Source organism: Hypomesus transpacificus, chromosome 13, assembly GCF_021917145.1.
Source record: "Hypomesus transpacificus isolate Combined female chromosome 13, fHypTra1, whole genome shotgun sequence".
Classification (NCBI taxonomy): Eukaryota; Metazoa; Chordata; class Actinopteri; order Osmeriformes; family Osmeridae; genus Hypomesus; species Hypomesus transpacificus.
Window position 1 is genome coordinate 8789899 of NC_061072.1, and position 22652 is coordinate 8812550.

At 46.1% G+C, this 22652-nt stretch overlaps 1 protein-coding gene across 1 annotated transcript; it reads left to right on the forward strand.

Annotated features, from left to right (window-relative positions):
• Window positions 1–622: 622 nt before the first annotated feature.
• On the forward strand, window positions 623–21525 carry LOC124475432 (liprin-alpha-3-like). Its single transcript, XM_047032031.1, has 32 exons — window positions 623–903; window positions 3933–4813; window positions 6477–6578; window positions 7134–7298; window positions 7410–7484; window positions 7603–7662; window positions 7888–8016; window positions 8578–8670; window positions 9043–9095; window positions 9581–9674; window positions 10104–10238; window positions 10684–10767; window positions 10898–11029; window positions 11146–11208; window positions 11719–11822; window positions 12297–12483; window positions 12703–12896; window positions 14389–14635; window positions 14908–15047; window positions 15286–15434; window positions 15807–15903; window positions 16122–16203; window positions 16360–16560; window positions 17351–17413; window positions 18007–18033; window positions 18394–18569; window positions 18830–18927; window positions 19092–19267; window positions 19590–19658; window positions 19934–20096; window positions 20313–20381; window positions 20549–21525. Exons 2-31 carry the CDS (start codon window positions 4478–4480, stop codon window positions 20363–20365), a joined length of 3747 nt encoding a protein of 1248 aa, XP_046887987.1. The 5' UTR covers window positions 623–903; window positions 3933–4477; the 3' UTR covers window positions 20366–20381; window positions 20549–21525.
• Window positions 21526–22652: the final 1127 nt, after the last annotated feature.

Here is a 22652-nt window from a genome sequence, read left to right on the forward strand (position 1 = left end):
GCTTGTCTGAAGGAATAATTTGTGAGATACAACATAAAACGTCAAAAGGTCAAGACGCTTATTTATCATATGATCACAGAATTCACTTGGTTGCTAGGCACCTGGTAAAAAAAAAAAGATGTTATTTCTCATGATTAGATTATGTTTTGGTCCGACATAAAATGCAGATAATATTGCACAAAAAAGAACAACACAAAAATACATGTTCTTCCAAATCTACCAAAAAAGAATGGACAGAACTAGACTTAAAAAGGTTGAAGCACAGGCTCTCATGTTAACTGGATAAACATCAATAGGTTTAGTGCCAGAATTGACATTTTTTCAATTGTGTTACTTCCCAAGAATGTCAAGGATATAATGTGAATTGTTACATACCACATGCAAATACACGATATGACAGGAGCATATTGGAGACACTAATTAAACAGACAAAATCATTTTTATGGTTGTAAAGAATATAATGTGATGGGGTTACATATTTTGGTGGTTATAGTAAAACCTATGTCCATAAGTGTGCACCTGTATTTATCTCATTTACTGTATAATCAATCAGGTCTTTGATTGGCTTGTGTGTGTCTGTGTGTGTGGTTGTGTAAGTGTGCGTTTGTGTGTGTATGGTTGTGTGTGTGGGTAAATCACAGAGAGATGCGGAGAATGCTGAGAGAATGTTTCTTTAAGACCCATTACCTTCCAATCCGGCTGAGGGGGAGGCTATGGTGAGGTGGTGAAGCGTTGCTCCCTGCTCCCTTATGCCGTTTACATGTGGAAAGGAAAGAGACAGGGGAGAAACATATATCCGGGTTTTTCTAAAACACTGGGGCACTGAAGCGAAATACGCGGAGATGGACCCAAGAAAAATCTAACGGTAGATTAGGACAATATGGGCTCCGCGCGATGACTATGGTAAGGATGGGACTTCCACCGCCCCTTGCAACCCAATTTTTATGGCATGAAACGAGGAAACATTCATGTCTTAATGGCACCGTGCAAATGCGTGCGTAAATGTTGTTAGTTAGTGCATAACCGTGTATTTGTCACGTATGTAGTGTTATCAAGGATAGAGGTGATACAGTGGTTTGCAGGGATGTAATGAAATAACATAAAGGATGCAACGCTTGGTATGTCAATGTATTGACAGGTGCGTTAGCAACACACACCACGATTTATTTAGGGCGCGCGCGCTCGTTCCCGTTTGCATACAGTTAGGTGAGGTACCTAGAGAGAGAGAGAGAGAGAGAGATAGAGAGAGAGAGAGATAGAGAGAAATGGGGGGGGGGGGGGGGGGGGGGGGGGGGGGGTGGTTCTGAAACATTAACATGTATACGCACAGCCTAGATTATTGTGACTGCACGGCTATCGCCTGTAAAGCTTTTCTTTTTTTAATTCTTTTTTTTCCACCCTAATCAACTGTCATGTGTCTCGTTGTGCATATCGCGTCTTCTGGGCCATTGAGTTGAACAAATTCGTAATTTGCAGTTTTATTATCAGATAATGGTAGGCTGATGCAGGCCCACATATAGAAACGTGTGCATTATTGGATCATAGCTTTCTAATGTGCGTTTCTCCATTGCCTTAACAGATTATTGGCTAAGCCATGATATGAGTTAACGTTCGAATTAGCTTCTCTCTCAGATGCTTTCTTGAACGTTTCAGTGATTTTTTGAAAAGATGGAGAGACCACCGCACAATATCAGCGCGCGGTATATTTGCACTGTTAATAAGAATGTAGCAGAGGGCTGAATTGCTGAAGTGTGGGTATGTGTGTGTGTGTGTGTGTTTGTGTTTTATCGAGTGTTCTTTTTCCTCCATGGATTCAGGCCTGGAGGTAGCTAATCTTTTAATTTGAATAGTAGCCTAGATCTTATGGACACACTAACGATGCGTGTTTCGTTTCTTGCATTCTGTCTACCCAGCTGCAGACAATCAGATATTGATTCTAATGACGCTTTTCGTGCTTTGAGACATGGTTTTGTGGTGTGCAAAGACAATTTAATGTTAGCTTCAAACCTCCGCCCTGACGGTCATTACACATATTATAACCTGGCATATTGCTGTTTTGTTGGTAACGTATTAGAGAAATGAACGCTGAACCCGCTCGAACCCCAATTTCTTTCATACTCGACAGTAGAGAGCCCGCAGCCACACTTCCCCGCCCCAATGTCTGGTGAACTGCTATGTTTGCAGCTTCGACTCTCTCTGTTTCTTCCTTTCTCTCGGCAGTTTTGTTTCTAAATTAATACACTGTCGACTCTATTTTAGTTTTTTTGCACATTGAGGACCCTGTCCTAATTGGTGTTGGCAACCAGGAGCTAGGCTAGCTTGCTGTATGGGAAGGTAATAACTATGACAGCAATAAGAGAGGGCTAACGGATGTGGGTTCAGATCACGAGGATGATAGTTGTGGTAGTTACAGACACAGTAATCATCTTAATAGTACCAAATACATTTTCCAGTGTCTAGTATATTACTGTTGTCAACATGCTGTTGTAGGCTAGGTTAATAAATACAATGCCTTATAAAATAGGCTACCGCTTAAATGTAGCCTGAAAGATAAGCATGAAAAGAGCCTCGTTTTGTTTGCTCTTTTTATGTAACGTGATAATGTATAGGGTTAATGTATAGGGTTTTCATTCAGCCCTCCACTGACGCAGGTCTACACATGGAGGGTCTTTATTGGTTTAAACCCATCATGTCGCTTCAAGTTTCGTCTGTTGAACTAGAGATAGTCATCTCCACCTGACGGGACTAGTCAGATGATAACGATCAGTATTTCACTGTACAGCCAGGCATAAGCACACATCAAGTCTACTGCTAAGGATTCTGGTTTGATTCCTGCAAGTGCCATGTGTTGTAATAACTCACAGCACTGCACTGTAGGCCTACATGTACAATATCAGCTTTGGAGAGAGGCAGAGAGAAGAGAGGGACTGGGTCCTATCTGAAGGATGGGATTTGGTCAGGACCCTAGTCCGTATAGTTAGGGTTGGGCCTGGGTTCTACTGTAAAAGGATGTCATATTTTTGCTATGCTGAGCAGCTTCTGTGTATCCATGGTGTCGTTTTGCTTTCACATTGACAGGCTGGGTTTTCATCAGTGTGTTTGCTGCCGGCACTGAAGTGTGACAGGAGACCAGTCTGGCGTTTTGTTACCTCAAAGGTGCGGATAAATGGGATGATTTTAGTTAAAACTGACTGATGTCACGGTGCCTGCCTCATCCCTACATGTGCAATAGATGTGCTTCGTGTTTCTCCTTTCACTATCAGCTCCTGTTACCACTCCCTAACCCTCCTTTTTACTTACCTATCCACAAAATGGCATATAACTAACGAGTGTGGGAATGGAACACAGATGCCAGTGTTTAGGGTTTGTTTTTCTCCTGACCTTTGAACCTACTGACAACCGTACAGTTGCTACAGAGGAGGATGGGTAGATTGACAACACATTGGTCCTGGATGGAAACAGTGGAAAGGTTGTGTTCTTTGTTAATAGATGCAGGACAATTGGGTGACCTTTTGGACTCTTCAGCTAAAGCTCTACTCCATTTCAATAGCTTGATAATACCTGACGATAATAAGTAATATAAAATCTATAGTAAAGGTATAATGGACATCAAGACATTTGACCAGTTTGATATATTTGAAACCTTATTACAGTTATAAGAGATGTGTAAAAAGAATACATTCACACAGGACTATGGTTGTAAATGTGTTGTTTGGTATCATTACTATGTGACAGTGCTGCTGTTTTGCCCAACGGTTTACAGTGTGAGATAGTGCTATGTCAGTCACGTGGAACCAGCTCCTTGTCTTCAACACTGACGGTATTCCCCTGGTCTGTTGTCTCCTACTGTTTGCTTGCTCCTCTCTCTCTCCAACTGTATGTACAGTAGTGTTTACTGGAGTGGATCTAACATGGCTTCGTCTCTCTTTCAGCCAGCGCTCCCGGTGCCGTGACGACCCGACCAGTGGACCCAGATAGGAGGCCTGCCTTCTCTCCCTTCCCTCTGGCCCCTCCCCTTCCTCATCCTCAACCAATCCCAGACAACCACAGGCCAGTTGGCCCTAGATAGATGGTTGCATCTTCCTCTTTGGACAGAAGAGCGCATATTTACTTCCTGTTAGTCGTCGAGGTTGATGCACTATTAGTTTTTAGTGGGCTGTTTGTCGGTTTTAAGAAGACAAGTTAGATCATATGAAATAAGGAAAAATAAGGAATGCTGTATTTAAAAGCAAAAAATTCAATGATTTAAATTTGATACATCGTCATTTCTGTCAGAAATGAGACAGGCGTACACAAAGCACGACTCACAAGTGAGGTGAGAGACATCAAAAGGTAGTTATACACCCACATAAACACCAACACACCTGAACTGAAGAAAAAATCAGGACACACAGACAAACCTATTACACACACACACACACACAATCCTGGGATTATCAGCCTTCTCTTGGACTCTCGCTACACACACTCCGATCTCATGATGATGTGTGAGGTGATGCCCACCATTTCGGAGGACGGGCGCGGCGGCACGGGTGGGGGCCCATCCTCTCCGGCCGGGACCGGGGTCGGAGGGCCCGGGGGTGCCATGGGAGGAGGGGGCTACGGCGGAAGGGAGTCGAGGAGCGGAGGGGACGAAGGGGGCAGCACGGGGAACCTGGAGTCCCTGATGGTGAACATGCTGACGGAGAGGGAGCGTCTGCTGGAGAGTCTGAGGGAGACTCAGGACTGCCTGGGCACGGCTCAGCTTCGGCTCCGCGAGCTAGGCCACGAGAAGGACTCCCTTTCGAGACAACTCTCCATCGCCCTGCCACAGGTACGACCCCCAGACGGCACCCAGTGTGTGTGTGAGAGTGGGTGTGTGTGTGTGTGTGTGTGTGTGTGGGGGTGTTTATGCGTGCTTATGCAGTATGTATGCAGACTGAGAGAAATAAAGAGAGAGATAGCGAGAGTGACTTGAAAAGCAATGCTGGGTCAGGGAAAGTACAGTACTGACACATTTATAGCAACCTTTACAGCACAGTGACTGTAGTATAAATGGGACGTCAACTCTGCGTCTACAGAATCCCGTATCTGCGTTCATATTGTGCTTACAGATGAGATGGGAGGAATTGTGCTTGTGCATCCTTTAGTTTTTCGGCTTCACAGCTCAGCGTTTTCTTTGTGCTTTTTGTTCAACTCCTAGTAGGAAGGGAATACATTTGTTGTTTCAGTTAGCTGCAGTGTTTCTATAACGATCTAAATGCTTGAGAGTGACATAGTATACTGTGTCTCTTGTAAATTGTGCAATGTGACTGGCTCTCTCCTTAGGCTTGAACTCTCAACTCAAACTGTTAATGAAAGTAAAATCACCGTTACATCGTCTCATGTCATACATTTCTTTGTTTACTGAACCGCAGTGGAATATTACAGTCTAATTATGGAATTGGTCCTCATACCAACCTGTCACCCATATCCATGTTAAAGCCCATATGGTTGCATGCTACAGTAGTGTGCGGAGGAAGCACTACACGATTGCAGTCGACTGAACGGCGCCCGATGGCCACGGCTATCGTGTGGGAGATAAAATAAAAAACAGAATGATAAGGTAACATGAGATGCCAACTGAGCTGACCCCTATCCAAACAAGAAACAATCCCAGAAGGCTCGGAGCCAGTGTACCCACTGTGTCACCATCTGGATATCCCTCCGCCATCCTCCCGCCTCCTTTCTTCCTCTCCCATCTCTGCTCCCACCTCCCTCTGTCGAGCGTCATGTGTTTAGGATACCTGCTTCTGGTCTCTGGCCTGAACGGTGTCAGATGTGGTAGTTGTAGTCTTTTTAAGCCTGAGAAGGTGCCACACATGGGCCCTACGAAAACCCTACGATTTTTTCTCTGTAGGAGGCATGGGAAAGGACGTGTACGTGCACTGTCTGGGTTCTGTAGCAGTGGGGTGATTGAATTAAACCTGGAGGGGATTTTCAAAAAGCCCTGAAGAGCAGTTTGGAGGTTGGGGAGGGGGGGGGGGGGTGTACTCCCCAAAGGGTTGTAAATGACATATTGGTGCTGCGTTTCTTGCCTCTCTTGTGCATTCCAGTGCAGTATCATTGTGTAATAGTGTGATGTAATCCATGCCTGCCAGTTCACAGAGGAGGCTGAGCTTGAGAATGACTGAGTAGACTGTGTGGGTCCACGGCCTGGTTGACGACGCATGTTTACGTTCCCCTAGTCTCCTATACACATTTACAGCATCGTGAGGGGACATTTGCTGTGTGTGTCAGTCTGTGTTTTGTGTGTGAGTTGCCTTTTCTGTGTTCTTTTTTTTGTATACGTTAGGTGTGTTCTCTGTATCTGAGCGAGTGTGTGTGTGTGTGTTTGGTCATGCTTCTGAAAGTGACTGTGTACCGGGATGAAACGAGGTCCCGTTGGGGAGACGCGTTGGGGTAGGCCAGAACAGGTTGTTCATAATGCTGCTGAACACGTCTGCTGTGTTCTACAGGAGTTTGCTGTGCTGACTAAGGAGCTGAATGTTTGCCGGGAGCAGCTCCTGGAGAGGGAGGAGGAGATTGCTGAGCTTAAGGCGGAAAGGAACAACACGCGTGTAAGACGTCGATCGGCCATGTTCATTTTTTGCCTTTCTCACAATGACGTGGGAATACTTCCTGTTTCTTCCATTTTTTTCCTTTCCTCACTTTGTCTAAAACATTCTTCTCATCCTGACCCTACTTTACTCCTCCACATTATCCCCTACCCCTTTGCATCTTATCTGCATGCCTCTATTCATCTCACTTTCTCTGCTCCTTCCCCCTCTTTCTTCTGCCTGTGAATCGCCCTGCATCTGCCCTCCCCCCTTTCTTCTTTTCTCTCTTCCACCTGCAATCCATCACTTTCTGTTTCATCCTCTATTTCCCCTACTTCCATTCTTCCAATCTTCTTTTTTTCTTCATTGCTCATCCTCACTTCACCTCTCTATTTCCGTCTCTCTTTCAACCTTACACTCTCTCTCCGTCTCGCTCCCTCCCTCCCTCTATCTTTCTGTCTGTCTCTCTTTCAACCTTTCTGTCTCTCTTTCAACTTTTCTGTCTCTCTTTCAACCTTTCTGTCTCTCTTTCAACCTCTCTGTCTCTCTTTCAACCTCTCTGTCTCTGTTCCACAGTTGTTGCTGGAGCACCTGGAGTGCCTCGTGTCTCGACACGAGCGTAGTCTGAGGATGACGGTGGTGAAGCGACAGAACCAGTCTCCTGCAGGGGTGTCCAGCGAGGTGGAGGTCCTCAAAGCCCTCAAGTCTCTGTTTGAGCACCACAAGGCTCTGGACGAGAAGGTGAGCAACTGGCTGGCGGCAGCCATTTTGGCTCTTTTCACAACTGTGCTCTAACTGGTGTAGCGAACGAGCTAACGTCCAGAGAGGGTAACGCTTGCTCCCTGTCTGCAGGTCCGGGAAAGGCTTCGCGTGGCCTTGGAGAGGGTGTCCATGTTAGAGGATCAGCTGGCATCGTCTTCACAAGAGGTACAAGCCAAACAGTCACCCACCACCATCGCTGTCCACAGTAAACATGGCACTGCTTCATTATACCCAGCCGAGAACAAGGCTTCATTCCGTTGTTTTCCATGTGTGTTTCTCACAGGTAATCTCTTTAAGAGACCAAATTAAAAGACGACAGCAAGGGTTGGACAGCGGGAAAGATGTAAGGGAGGGTTTTATGCATGCCGGTTCCAGTGTTGTGTGTGTTAGAGTCCCAAAGTGACTAACGTACTTATATGGGTATCATGGTGTCTAAACGTGCTCTATAAAGGACATTTCATTGTGTTTCATGTTCACACACACCTGTCTTCTTATTTCTGGTTTTGACTTATGTTTCTTTCTCCATTGCTCCCATTTCTTCTACCCTTCATCACCCTCATCACATTAGCGTCTACCCAATGGCCCCTCCTCCGGCCTGGATGAGGGAGAGGTCGACAGGCAGAGAGAAGGAGAGATCGAGCGACAGAGAGCAGAGCTCTCTCAGCTGAAAGAGAGACTGGCCCTCATGTGTCGACAGGTGAGTGAGACAGAGAGACGGAGAGAGGGAGACAGAGCATGTGAGAGAGAGAGAGAGAGAGAGAGAGAGAGAGAGAGTAGATTTAGATGAATAACTGAATCGAGAGCTGGGGGGAAATGGAGAAGAGGAGAGACATAACCCAGTCAGGAGACAACTCAGAGTCAAACAGAAAAAGGCAGAAATGGAGAAGTTCCAAAAGTAACACAGGTCAGCTGCCCCAATTTCACACATAATCCACCATACAAGAAGCAACCAGCGTTCCGTGTGACAAGCCCGCACCCTATGGACGAGAACAGTACTACTATGGGCAGGGGCTGTGAGACTGGTGGAACCCATTTCCCCTTATCCCTCTTGTGGACAGTTAGAGTATTGCAGCTGCTGAGTCAAATGCACGGCTCCATAAACACTGGCACAAGGATTTTAAATGTAAAGTCAATTACCCCATTTTAATTTGAACAAAACACAATAACCGACCACACCAGTTGCCAAAATGCGGTCGGAACCTAAACGGTCATCATTCTAAAACGGATGTATTGAGATGTCGTCTGTGTTCCACGTCAGGTGGGGGAAATAGAGGAACAGCTTGCAGCCGCTAGGAGGGAGGTGACGAAGTCGGAGGAAGCCAATCAGAAGCTCCAGAGGGACGTGAAGGAGGTCTGTTGTGCCAGTCTGTTCCTGGGCAAGGCCTTCCAATGGGCTCATCCTTACCCCCCCTGCTACACATACTTCTACTATACACACACAAGGTTAAGATCTTTAGGGTTAGGGTTACGGCTTGCCCCGACTCTCGTCCTAAAACGGGGATAGGGTTAGGTGTGGTAGCAGGTTTAGGGTTAGGATCACAGCTAACCATAACCCTGTTGTTAAGGTTAAACATAATAGGCATGCCTAGCCTTCAACCCAAAATAAACATGTGTCCTGTATAATTTTTGAGTACAAAACCCCCCAAAACATTCACAAAATGATGATATACTCTGGATCATGGACTCACCATCATTCACCACAAAATGTCTTCTGTGCCTGAAGGCCTTGTGCCAACGAGAGGACATGGAGGAGAGGATTACCACACTAGAACGCAGGTGAATATCTGGCTGTTCATCAGGCTCGACTGTGGTCTCAACACATGCTAGGAGGATTTCTCACACGCCACTACCCCGCCAACTCTCATGTTAAACTCCTGTATGTGGCTGTGCTTGTTATACGCGAAGGTGCCACACAGGTGTGAAAACACTTCCTGTTTCCCAGGGTTCCTTTCTGTGCAAACAGTTTTGTATTGGCCCAGCGTGAGGGCCTGACAGTGTTTGTACTAGGGGTTGGATGTAATTTAATGACTAATAGAGAGTATCTTCTGATGCTCTTAGTCTGGGATTAAGCCTAATATATGTCTGGAAGACTGTCCCTACTTAGGCCTAGATTAAGCAATCATTTCAATTAGTGTGTACATTAGGATATAAAAATGTGTTGTTAGTTTAGTGCTATCTCTATAAGCCAGCAGAGGCAACATATTGTATTGGGTTTAATATGTGTCCCCGAAATGACCAAATCTTTATGTCCATGTCCACAGGTACCTCAGTGCTCAGAGAGAAGCTACGTCCTTGCACGACATCAAAGACAAGCTGGAGAATGAGCTCGCTAGCAAGGAGTCACTACACAGACAGGTGAGTCGTTGGCCCATGAACATAACGATTAGCTTCCATGTTATATGACTTTGATTGATTACAAAAACAAAAAAGATGTTCATCCAAAACCCGATTAACTTGCAAATCCAAACTTCAGTGAGACACAGCAGTAGCCTTATATTAGCTTCAGTGAGACACAGCAGTAGCCTTATATTAGCTTCAGTTAGACACAGCAGTAGCCTTATATTAGCTTTGTTTGCGGTATTAGCACTAAGAACATTACTAGTGTTTGTAGCATTAGTAATTTTATCAGCATTAGAAGTATTAGCACTGTTAGCAGGGTTACCAATGATGGCAGTGTTAGTGTCATCGGCATGGTTACCAGGAGACACGAGCTCTCAGACGTGGGGTCTTCTTTTAAAATACATATGTGTGTGTGTGCGCGTGTGTGTGTGCGTGTGTGTGCAGAGCGAAGAGAAGAACCGTCAGCTCCAGGAGCGCCTGGACGATGCTAAACAGAAGCTGCAGCAGACCCTGCAGAGGGCAGAGACCCTGCCAGAGGTGGAAGCCCAGCTGGCACAGAGAGTGGCTGCACTCAACAAGGTAAACTGCCACTGAGGTCAACGTGGCGACCTGGGACACCACTATGGAGATCACACATCTCAACTGAGTAGTCCCCCCCCCCCCCCGTCCATCTCTGTCGAATCTTTTTTCTCTCTCTCTATCTCTCTATCTCTTTCTCTCTCTATCTCTCTCTCTCTCTGTCTCTTTCTCTGTCTCTCTCCCTCTCTCTCTCTCTCTCTCTGTCTCTGTCTCCCTCTCTCTCTCTCTCTCTCTCTCTCTCTCTCTCTCTCTCTCTCTCTCTCTCTTTCTCTCCACCACTCTCTCTTTGACTCTCTCATTTACTCTCACTCTTTCTTCTCTGTTTCCTTTGAACTTATACGTCTTTCTCTTTTTCCTCCTCTGTCTCTTTCTATCCCCTTTCTCTATTCTCCATCTCTCTCTCTGTCTCCCTTTTTCTTCTTCTCTCTCTCCCCTGCTTATGTAGGCTGAGGAACGCCATGGAAACTTTGAGGAGCGTTTGAGGCAAATGGAGGCACAACTGGAGGAGAAGAACCAGGAGCTACAGAGAGTAATGGAGCCATCTTCCCCTCTGCATAATTCAGCGCCTGCCATTTTAGACAATATAAAACCAATCTTCTCTATGTTTTGTCAATTCATTCGTAAATCTTTACCTTGATTCTTCCTTTTGTTCTTTATAGGCAAGACAGAGAGAGAAAATGAATGACGAACACAACAAACGCCTTTCAGACACGGTGGATAAGCTGCTGTCTGAGTCAAACGAGAGGCTGCAGCTCCACCTTAAAGAGAGAATGGCTGCTCTGGAGGAGAAGGTAGAAAAGATGAGACTGACTTCCATATAAGACAGGTCGTAACGCAAACAATCATTCTTCAGTACTTATGAAGTGATTGCACTGTGTAAACAGCTTATTGTTATATCTCCTTCTAGAACGCTCTGTCAGAGGAGTTATCTAACATGAAGAAAATTCAAGATGATCTTCTTGCGAACAAGGTAAAGAAACCTCTCGTATGGCCTTCTAATGCCATCATCATGGTGTTTCGCTTTGGATAAACGCTAAATTAATAAAATGTCATGTCTACACTACTACTGTTTTTCATATTTGTAGATAAACACAAGGATTTGAGATTGGCTCCTTGTTCATAGTAATATTAGAAAAAGTCCAGCTGAAACTTATTGTGTGTCACAAACAAGACCAAAACATGCTCCCATGCACTGAAGTGCCACCCATGTAAAAGCACTGATCCGTGTCTGAAAGTTGGGAAGGCCAAATATAATACATCAGCAGACAGGAGAAGACACACAAACGCAACCGGGGAGTTCAGTTATTCACCTATTATCATGATCTCATGCTTGATTTAGAACTCAAAAATGTGGGGGAAAATAACTCAACATGTCTGATGTAAACATGTGGAGGCTGCTTTACTTGAATATAACGTCCAGACATGTTCACCCCTGTGACCCTCCCTGTGTCCACCCCCCTGTCTCCCCCTGTGACCCCAGGACCAGCTCATAGCTGAGCTGGAGAGGATCCAGCTGGAGCTGGACCAGCTGAGGGGCCGGCCTGGCTCCTGCTACTCCAGGTTAGCCAACATGGAGCTGCAAGGGTATTTATAAACATATATTCTATACAACTATCCAAAGAAATACTTATTTGTGTTTTTCCCAAGAGGAAAGTATAGCTGTGTGCTACTGCTGGAGGATGCTAACTGTGCCCTCTCTGTTTTTCACGCCAACACAATACTTTATCTCTCTATTTATTTGTTTATGCAATCGTTTGAGAGTAAAGTAACTATTGACATCAAAGCAACAGTTGTTGCCCTTAAGGCCACAGTGATAATGGTTCTTAGATTATTTAAATGTTTTTATTGTTATGCATGTATTTTTGTGCTTTGTTTTCCGAAAGAGAAAAGATTACGAGTGAAGCGTCAGAACTGAAACGTTCCTTATTTTATCTTAATCTCACACCGATGATTGAGGAAAAGGGTGGGGGGGGGGGGGGGGGGGGGGGGCATTGTCTGTAAGCAGGACAAATGTGATTTGACAAAGCGCTTCCGTTTTGAATCTCACAAACTCTGTAGGGCGGGCAGCGTCAGCTCACTGCCATCCACCCTTTTTCGAAGATCTCTTCCAGGGAGTGCCTCGGAGCTGCGCTACCCCCAGGGCGGAGGCTCTCTCCCAGCCGGCTACGGCAACTCCTCCGGTGGGGTGGTGGTCCGCCGGGCCCACCGCGGCCGATGGGCTCCCCCCAGGGATGACAGCAACAAGGTGAGAGGGTGACCTCATCAGCCGGCACCTATCAGCCTGCTGCAACTGGTGCTCCGGTTTTGAAAAGAGGTGTTTCCGTCCTTGTATTAACAAGGACGTCCAAAAAGCGTTGTTTGTTTTCTCAGAGAAGTAGCTGTCTTTCCGTCTTCAACTCTCTCCCTTTTGTTTTTCTCTCTCTTCGTTACGTGGTACCCCCCTCCCCCCCTCCTTTTGGCGCAGTACGGGGAGTGGGACAGTGGCACCATGATGGGTCCCGGGTTTGACGGGGGCGTGGAGGGGGGCTGCTCAGACGAGGAGGAGGACCGGGAGACCTTGTTTGGCTCGGAGCTGCTGTCGCCCAGCGGTCAGACGGACGTCCAGACACTGGCCATCATGCTGCAGGAGCAGCTGGAAGCCATCAACAAGGAGATCAAGTATGTGGCCAGGTCTTCTCCTCAGGGTGACGAAGCGGATATGAGATGGAACAGGACCAACTTGTTGCGTAGATATTCCACTGAATTCACAGTTCAGACTTATTTGAGGGGAGGTGTATTACTCAGATATCATGTATGTTGAGTCTATCTGTCATCATTTTATCATGTATATAGAGTCATTTTTCATCATGTTTGCAATGGATGATTCAGTTCCTTTCTGTCTATATTTTAATTTTAATTTTCCTATCTTTTCCTTTCCTGTCTCCTCCCTTCTTCCTTCTTCCCTGTCCTCTCCTCCTCTCCTCTCCTCTCCTCTCCTCTCCTCTCCTCTCCTCTCCTCTCCTCTCCTCTCCTCTCCTCTCCTCTCCTCTCCTCTCTCCTCCCTCTCCTGCCTCTCCTCTCCTCCCTCTCCTGCCTCTCCTCCCTCTCCTCTCCTGCCTTTTCCCTCCTCTCCTCTCCTCTCCTGCCTCTCCTCTCCTCTCCTGCCTCTCTTCTCCTGCCTCTTCCCTCCTCTCCTCTCCTCTCCTCTCCTCTCCTCTCCTCTCCTCTCCTCTCCTCTCCTCTCCTCTCCTCTCCTCTCCTCTCCTCTCCTCTCCTCTCCTCCCTCTCTTCTCCTGCCTCTTCCCTCCTCTCCTCTCCTCTCCTGCCTCTCTTCTCCTGCCTCTTCCCTCCTCTCCTCTCCTCTCCTGCCTCTCCTCCCTCTCTTCTCCTGCCTCTTCCCTCCTCTCCTCTCCTCTCCTCTCCTGCCTCTCCTCCCTCTCTTCTCCTGCCTCTTCCCTCCTCTCCTCTCCTCTCCTCTCCTCTCCTCTCCTCTCCTCTCCTCTCCTCTCCTCTCCTCTCCTCTCCTCTCCTGCCTCTTCCCTCCTCTCCTCTCCTGCCTCTCCTCCCTCTCCTCTCCTCTCCTCCCTCTCTTCTCCTGCCTTTTCCCTCCTCTCCTCTCCTGCCTCTCCTCTCCTCCCTCTCTTCTCCTGCCTTTTCCCTCCTCTCCTCTCCTCTCCTCTCCTGCCTCTCCTCTCCTCCCTCTCTTCTCCTGCCTTTTCCCTCCTCTCCTCTCCTCTCCTGCCTCTCCTCTCCTGCCTCTCCTCTCCTCTCCTCTCCTCTCCTCTCCTCTCCTCTCCTCTCCTGCCTCTCCTCTCCTCTCCTGCCTCTCCTCTCCTCTCCTGCCTCTCCTCTCCTGCCTCTCCTCCCTCTCCTCTCCTCTCCTGCCTCTCCTCTCCTCTCCTGCCTCTCCTCTCCTCTCCTGCCTCTCCTCTCCTCTCCTCTCCTCTCCTCTCCTCTCCTCTCCTCTCCTCTCCTCTCCTCTCCTCTCCTCTCCTCTCCTGCCTCTCCTCTCCTCTCCTCTCCTCTCCTCTCCTCTCCTCTCCTCTCCTCTCCTCTCCTCTCCTCTCCTCTCCTCTCCTCTCCTCTCCTCTCCTGCCTCTCCTCTCCTGCCTCTCCTCCCTCTCCTCTCCTCCCTCTCCTCTCCTTCCTTTTCCCTCCTCTCCTCTCCCAGGCTGATACAGGAGGAGAAGGAGAGCACAGAGCTGAGGGCGGAGGAGATTGAGAGCCGGGTCAGCAGCGTGGCCCTGGACGCCTCACCTCTTCCGCCGTCGTCGCTGGGCGGGGGGCGAGACAGCTTGGGGAGGGGCTACATGACCCCCTCCCTCACCTCCTCCACCCTGGCCTCCCCCTCACCTCCCAGCTCTGGCCACTCCACCCCCCGCCTGCCGCATTCCCCTGCTCGAGAAACAGACAGACAGGTACCCCCACACACCTGAATGCTGCTCCTGTAGTGCTTGTCTGTGTGTGTGTGTGTGTGTGTGTGTGTGTGTAGTATAATGTATGTGTGTTAAGGATGGGAGTGTATTTTGTTTGTGTTGGTGTCTGAAGGAGGTATGTGCGACTGTCACCAAAGTGCATCAAATCTTAAAAGGTTCTTCACAATTGATTGTTTTTGTGATTAGAGACAAAGCAACAAAGCAAGAAAAATAGGTTTCTGCTGGGCTAAACTGGATATTTATGGTTGTTACAGAATAGCAAAGAGGGAGATGACTGCAGGGCTTTGGCTCTGATTGATTCCACCCCTCCCCCAGTCCCTCGCGCCCTGCGATTGGACAGAATGACTCACACACACCCAGGAGCAGGGCTGGATGATCACCGCGAATTCCGCAGGTACAGTTTAATTGTTAAAACAATGACCAAACGTCCTTCGAAATGTGTCTGACTTCCTTAAAACACAAAAAATAGTTCAGGTATGAAAAAAAAACATTAATGTCATTGTTTTGTTAGAAGTTATTATAAAGTCGATAATGTTTTCAGGCCGTGAGCATTCAGTAGACCAAACCGTGTCCCTTGATGCGCTGTAGTGATGTTTTGCTATCTCTGTTTGGTTGTTGATTGTTCATACTAGTCTTTCTGCTGACGGTGTCACCACCAGTAGTCAGGATTCTCTCCACAAAGCCAGCAAGAAGAAGAGTATCAAGTCCTCCATCGGTCGGCTGTTTGGGAAGAAGGAGAAGGGCAGGATGGGAGGGCCCGGCAGGGAGTCTGCTTCTCTGGGTAAATCACATCCAAATGAATTCGTATTTGTACAAGCAATGTCACTGAGGGCTTCACATACGCCCATAGAACTGCCTCTCAACCAACCTAAACCCTCAAGGAAGACAAGGAAAAACTCCCAGAAAAACTCACTAGGGGAGAAAAAATGGAAACCAAGCATCCAGTAGCTCAGCCGGCAACCGTTTGCCAGTTGTACTTCACCACTCATTGTGTCATAACATTCCTGTGTATTCTGAGGTGTATATGGTTGTCTTTGAGCGATCTTTGAGCGATTGGGAAGGATGTCCAGAAGACTCACACACGTCATGTGGAGCGGTACTGTAGGATGTCGGAGACGAGGTATCATTCTTGACCTTTGACCTCCGCCCTCAGCCTCTACGCCGTCTGATGACCTGGGCTCTGCCGACCCCCTGGGTCTGACCAAGATGGGGACAGGAACCGTGGAGAAGGATCGACGCAGCAAGAAAAAGTCAGAACTCTCTTTTTCGAAACCCTTCGATTTTGTTCTGTATCCTGACAAGCAGAAAACTCTTGACATATTAAGAACACATGAGACTGAGCCTTATGTCATATGAAGTGTAACATCATGTAAAAGTCATTGTACATTGGGTAATGTGAGGTGGAATACAGCAGGTGAGTTCTGTTCTGTAGACATGATATTGAGCGTTGTTTCTGTCTCTGTCCCAGGCATGACCTACTTGAAGAAGCTTGTCGCCAGGGTCTCCCCTTCGCTTCCTGGGACGGCCCCACTGTGGTCACCTGGCTGGAGGTAGCTCTACTCTCCCGTCTTCTCCAGTCCTTTCCTCTCCTCCGCTGAACTGGAACCGTAGGAATGGATTTGTGTTCTGAAATGCAAGCGTGTTCCCCCCCCCCCCCCCCCCCCCCCCCCCCCCCCCCCCGACCCGTGTCCCCTCTCTCCTCCCAGCTGTGGGTGGGCATGCCCGCCTGGTACGTGGCAGCCTGCCGCGCCAACGTGAAGAGCGGCGCCATCATGGCCAACCTGTCGGACACGGAGATCCAGAGGGAGATCGGCATCAGCAACCCTCTGCACCGCCTCAAGCTGCGGCTGGCCATCCAGGAGATGGTGTCCCTCACCAGCCCCTCCGCCCCCGCCAGCACTCGCTCTGTGAGTGGAGCTCTGATGGACGCGTTCGCACACGCTCAGACGCTCTCGCACGCTCTCACACACGCACAGACGCTCGCACATGCTCTCACACGCGCACACGAACACACGCTCGCACACGCTCTCACACACACTCGCACACGCACAGACATGCCAATAAACCTGGACAGGTTTCAGGCTAGACTAAGAGCACACCTAGCACTCTTTAAGTCAGAGAGTGTGCTCATGGGAGAAGTCACCCTGCCAGACAGACAGAAAGATAGACACAGACGGACTGATCTTTCTCCTACTGCACACATATCATTTAGTCATTTAGCAGATGCTCTTATCCAGAGCGACTTACAGTAAGTACAGGGACATTCCCCCCGAGGCAAGTAGGGTGAAGTGCCTTGCCCAAGGACACAACGTCATTTGGCATGGCCGGGAATCGATCTGGCAACCTTCAGATTACTAGCCCGACTCCCTCACCGTTCAGCCACCTGACTCCCACATATAGTACACATTGGTGAAGTCAGTCCTTTCTGGGCTCATGTCCACAACAGAGAAGAGAGAGTGCCCAGAATATCCCTCCCATTTCCACCTAACACTTTAAACCGGGGGAACAAATACAAACACACTTACCCTTTACAACCGCATCATGGCTGTTATAAATCCAAGACCAATTGTACACACACGTAAAATACATGATGTCACAACCACTCACTCATATTATACTTGCACGTGTACTATGCAATGCAGAAATGCAAATTGTAAGGTTCTGTAAATATTTCCTTTTCTCCCATACCAATGACAGTCCACCAGTAACATCTGGATGACTCACGCAGAGATGGAGTCCTTGACTGCTGCAACTAAACCAGTAAGTCAAACATGGCATGTTTGTTGTTTAAGTTTCTCTAAAATACGTTTGAACATCTCATGTTTAGATGAACAGCTTTCACAAAATGTGTATCCCTCAGTAAATGTAAATTCATCAGAGATGAATATACTGAAATTCCACAGAGATACTAGTTTACAGTAAAATCAATCCAACTGGATTTTAGATTAGCATAAAGAGCAGACTTTCCTAAGGAGGAGACAGTGTTCCATTATTGATTGCAGGTGAAGCAACTTGCTTGAAATGAACCAGTCGGTCTGGACTCAGATGAAATGACGTTGATTCACTGTCCTTTTTTGTCTTTGTTCCTGATTAGGCATATATGGCTGCATCTCTCCCCAACTGTTTCCTACAAATCTATTTAAACGTAGCATTTCTCCAACTAATTCTCATTCACTAACAAACTATTCCTGCTTCTCTCCTTCCTTCTCTCCTTCCCTTTATTATTTTTTACGTTCTCTTTGACCCTCTTCTGACTCATATTTATCCTAAAAAACGTGTCCCCTCTCCTTCCATTCCTCCATCTCTCTTCCTTTTCTCTCTTATTCCTCTTTGCCCGCCCCTTCACCAAAAAGGAACAGAAAGAGTTTAGCTGGGACCAGGTAAGATGTTTTACCTCGCACATTAACATTTAGCAGACGCTCTTATCCAGAGCGACTTACAGTAAGTACATTTTGTTGGAAAGCAACTAAAGCAAAAGTATTAATAAACGTTTGCCATAAAAGGAAAACCATTCTACTATCCAAGCAGTTGCAAAGATGATCTGTCTGTATTTTAGTTTATTCTTTGTTACAAGTGGAGGCAGAATGTCTGCCAGAGGACAGGATTCGCTCATAACTTTAAAATGTTTCGTGTTTCAATTTTTTGATGCCTCTTCACATTTGTTTCCCCATCAATCCCCCTCCCCCCACACACACACACTACTCTCTACCTGCATCCTTCTCTTTGATCTTACCCGCCAGATCCTGGCCTATGGGGACATGAACCATGAGTGGGTGGGTAATGACTGGCTGCCCAGCCTGGGCCTGCCCCAGTACCGCTCCTACTTCATGGAGTCCCTGGTGGACGCCCGCATGCTGGACCACCTCACCAAGAAGGAGCTGAGAGGACAGCTCAAAATGGTGGACAGCTTCCACAGGTATCTGGGAGGATACAGTCTTCAGAATCGTAGTAAAATAGAATGTGTTGAAACGGAAAGATGTGCTTAAACAGCGTGATGTGTTTTGTGTGTTTCTAGTGTATTTTGATGCAATTTACTGGATTTTTCTTTTGTGTTAGTACAGTATTTTGTTTGGATGTACTTGTAAGTATGTGTGTGTGTGAGAGTATGTGATGTGAGTGTGTGTGTGTGGGCTTTGTCAGTCATGTCTTTGACAAGTTGCTCTGCCTGTCTCTCAGGGTCAGTCTGCATTATGGCATTATGTGCTTGAAGCGCTTGAACTACGACAGGAAGGAGCTGGAGAGGAGGAGGGATGAGAGCCAGCATCAGAACCAAGGTGGGGCCTCCACATATGTTTAGGATTCAATCAATTGTTGTTATTATTTTCTTTAAGGGCTTTGGTTCGTGTATAGTAGTGTGCACACTCACACAAACACACAGACACACACAATGATTTTAAATATGTCTGATGACTTCAGTGGCTGTGCCCTCCTCCCCCAGATGTAATGGTGTGGTCCAATGAGCGGGTCATGTGTTGGGTGCAGACCATTGGTCTGAAGGAGTTTGCAGACAACCTGACAGAGAGTGGTGTTCATGGAGCTCTTCTGGCCCTAGACGACACCTTTGACTACACCGACCTAGCTCTGCTGCTCCAGATACCCAATCCGAATACACAGGTACTCCTCTTCCTGCTTTCACCATCCAATCCGATGACACGTTAACTCAGTTACATGTCAAGTCAATGGATATATAACATGATTTTACTGTGACTTCATCACTACACTGTCCGGCACATCACTATTAGGACACCTACAGCAGTTTTCAGATCAAGATTATTTAAATCATGCACCATTTTCAATAATCTTAATTATAATCTTGAAACACTTGTTATCTCTCTCTTTCTCTCTCTCTCTCTCTCTCTCTCTCTCTCTCTCTCTCTCTCTCTCTCTCTCTCTCTCTCTCTCTCTCTCTCTCTCTCTCTCTCTCTCTCTCTCTCAGGCACGGCAGCTCCTTGAGAAGGAATACAATACACTCATCTCCATGGGAACAGAAAGGAGGCCAGATGAAGTAGGTTTAGTTTTGGTTGAGGTTATTTAGGTTATTAAGATTTCTGATATCCCATATCATTAGAAAACTTAAATTGATTATAAGGTAGACTACTACTTACTTGCCTCGGGGGGAATGTCCCTGTACTTACTGTATGTCGCTCTGGATAAGAGCGCCTGCTAAATTACTAAATGACATGAAATGACTCCTTGCTTCTGGAACCTGCAGTGGATCTCTTTAAGAATTGGATGCTCTGTCTGTGTTTAATCTTCCATGTGTTCACATTCCTCCGACAGGACGGCACCAAGACCTTCACAAGATCCCCCTCCTGGAGGAAGATGTTCAGAGAGAAGGACCTCCGCGGAGTCACCTCGGATTCTTCGGAAACACTACCCGCAAACTTCCGTGCCTCTGCCATCTCCACCCCCTCGGTCACCCTGCGGAAGGTCCAGAGTGAGGGTGAGGACCCACGACCTGTCTCTCCTTTCATCCACACCCAGTTTCTCCTGGTTACCCGTTGGACCACTGACAGTTTATTCCAACGTATTCGAATTCCTTTGTTGTTCAGTGTCTGTCAGGGGTCATTTTCATCCACGTGGTTTCACAGTAACTCCATGGGCAGCTTGGTGTCATTCCTGACGTTTGAATGGTTGGTTTATCTCCTCTCTGTTTTAGTCAACACTGGTCCTCGGAGTGAAGCTGCATCTGTCAGAACATATTCCTGCTAAAAGATAAGCACATCAGGTGAGTAGGAGGCCCTGCTAAGAATGTATGTTTACAGTGAAGTCCCACAATGTTTACAGGTTAACATTCAACACAATGTTTACAGACGGAAAAAAAAGGCAAACATACTTATAAAGAGGTGAATTAGATTGTTGCTATGCTCAGTTGTGTCACATTCTGTTTTACAGTCCCCCTCCACCCATAAAAAAGGATCAACCCTGTTTTTTATTTAAGAAAAAATGAAGAAGATCTCTCTCTGTCTCTGTCTTGGTCCACAGTTGTGGCATGAAGCTGTTTGATGATGTAGAAAGTGACTCCATTACCCATTGTGAGTTAATCTTCAGTTGTGAGTGTGGGATGGCAATATTGACACAATCACTTGATATTTACATTTTTTCAATTTCTCATTGAAAGTGAAGAGAAATGGCCATTAAGAGCAAGAGAATGCAATCTCCCTGGGATAGTAAATGTTTATTTGACTTGAGCAGTGGAGAGAGAGATGTCTTTCATCAAATGGAAGTAGCTAAGCAGGTGTCGAGCGGCCAGTGAGAGCTTAGGTATGGTAGGTAGCAGAGGAGCGGGAGGATGGGAGAGGAGAACAGGGAAGCAGTATGTAAGCCATAACAGACAATGAGATGCACAATTCCAGTAACACAGATGGACAATTAGTGAAGTGCATTATGACAAAACCATGTTGTAAAAAAACGAAACAAAAAAAATGGAGAATTAACGTTTGTGTTAATATGCATGCCAAAACAAATCATTTTAGAGTGAGAGAAATATCAATCATCTAATGATGTGAAAGCTTGGGTAAGGAGTTTGTAAAATGTGTGTATTTTATTTTTTATCATTTTTTATGATAACTGCTTATGTATGTATGTTGTGTGTGTGTGTGTATGTGTGTGTGTATGTATGTATTGAACTGTTTGTTCATTTCATACTTAGTTAAGACTGACTGTATTTTTGTTTTAGGTTGAAAAGTAAATACCTTTCAAATGATGGACATTTACGATATGCTACTTGTATGTGTACATTTTGAAAACAAATTGTGTTATGATTTAAATTAATATGAATAATGAAGAGTAGTGATGATAATTGAATATAATATGATACTAATAATAATGATTGTAAAAGCTGTAATTAAAAAAATATCTGTAAAATGCGACTCAGGAATACCAGTGATAATTATTTTTTCTTCTGTGTTTCTTTTCCCATGGTAACAGAAATGTCAACAATAATATTTTATTTATTTTACCAAGAAGAAAATATTTTTAACCAAATTGTTAGGCTAACTACTTCTCACACTTGTAATACAGATGTCTCACACATTTTTCAGATGGTTCCTTAAGTGCTTTTAAGGGTTTTGGCAGAAAATCGAGAACAACATCCATAAAGTATCTTCCACGTCCCATAAAATATAAAAGGTCCTTTGCCGGAACAAATTAAGGTCCTTTGCTGGAACTGAAGTTTATTTGCCAGAACTGAAGTTCACGAATACATTACTTCTGATTTGTCAGATACCAATCGTTAAACAATGCTTGTTCATTACCCAACAGTTTGATTTCTGTAATTTCCCAATAGAGTCATCACCTACTTAGACTATATACAGTTCTAGTAAAAAGCTAAACATACTTGCAGAAACACGTTCACGTTTAATGTGTGACATGGACCAGTGACAAGCTTCTCCCACAGCGGAATGTGATGTGCTGTTTGGGGACTGGTGCATCAACCCTCATACTCCAATATAGTTTTGGGATTTAAACGAAATGAACTGAATTGCACCATGAAGTATACAAATGGCTGAGGATAAAATAAATCACAGTGTCTTGGATGAAACTGGGATTGGCCTACTTTAACCTGCAGTTTGCATACAAATGTACATACGTACATACACACACACACATTATGAGATTCTATTGAGTCAGTGCCAATTGTATAAAGTGGGAATTTGGATACTGAAAGATTACTCAGGGCAGGAACATCTTTATGTGGTGCCGTGCACTCACAGATACTGCCGTTGATGTATTATAAACTGCAAAGACAGTTGCCATGCAACAACTCGGGTCAGGGTAAGGGTATCAAGTTGATATTCTCCAGACCACCTGTAGAGAGGTCACCTGACTTCCAGAAATGACTGTATCTGTGCTCCTGTGGAGATGGACACACACACACACACTCTCACATGCACTCAAACGCATTCTCGAAAACACCCTCACACACTTGACGCACTCTTTTTGAAATAAGAGTGACTGCACGTTTGTCGGTTGGTGAACAAAGATTCATGCGATGTTT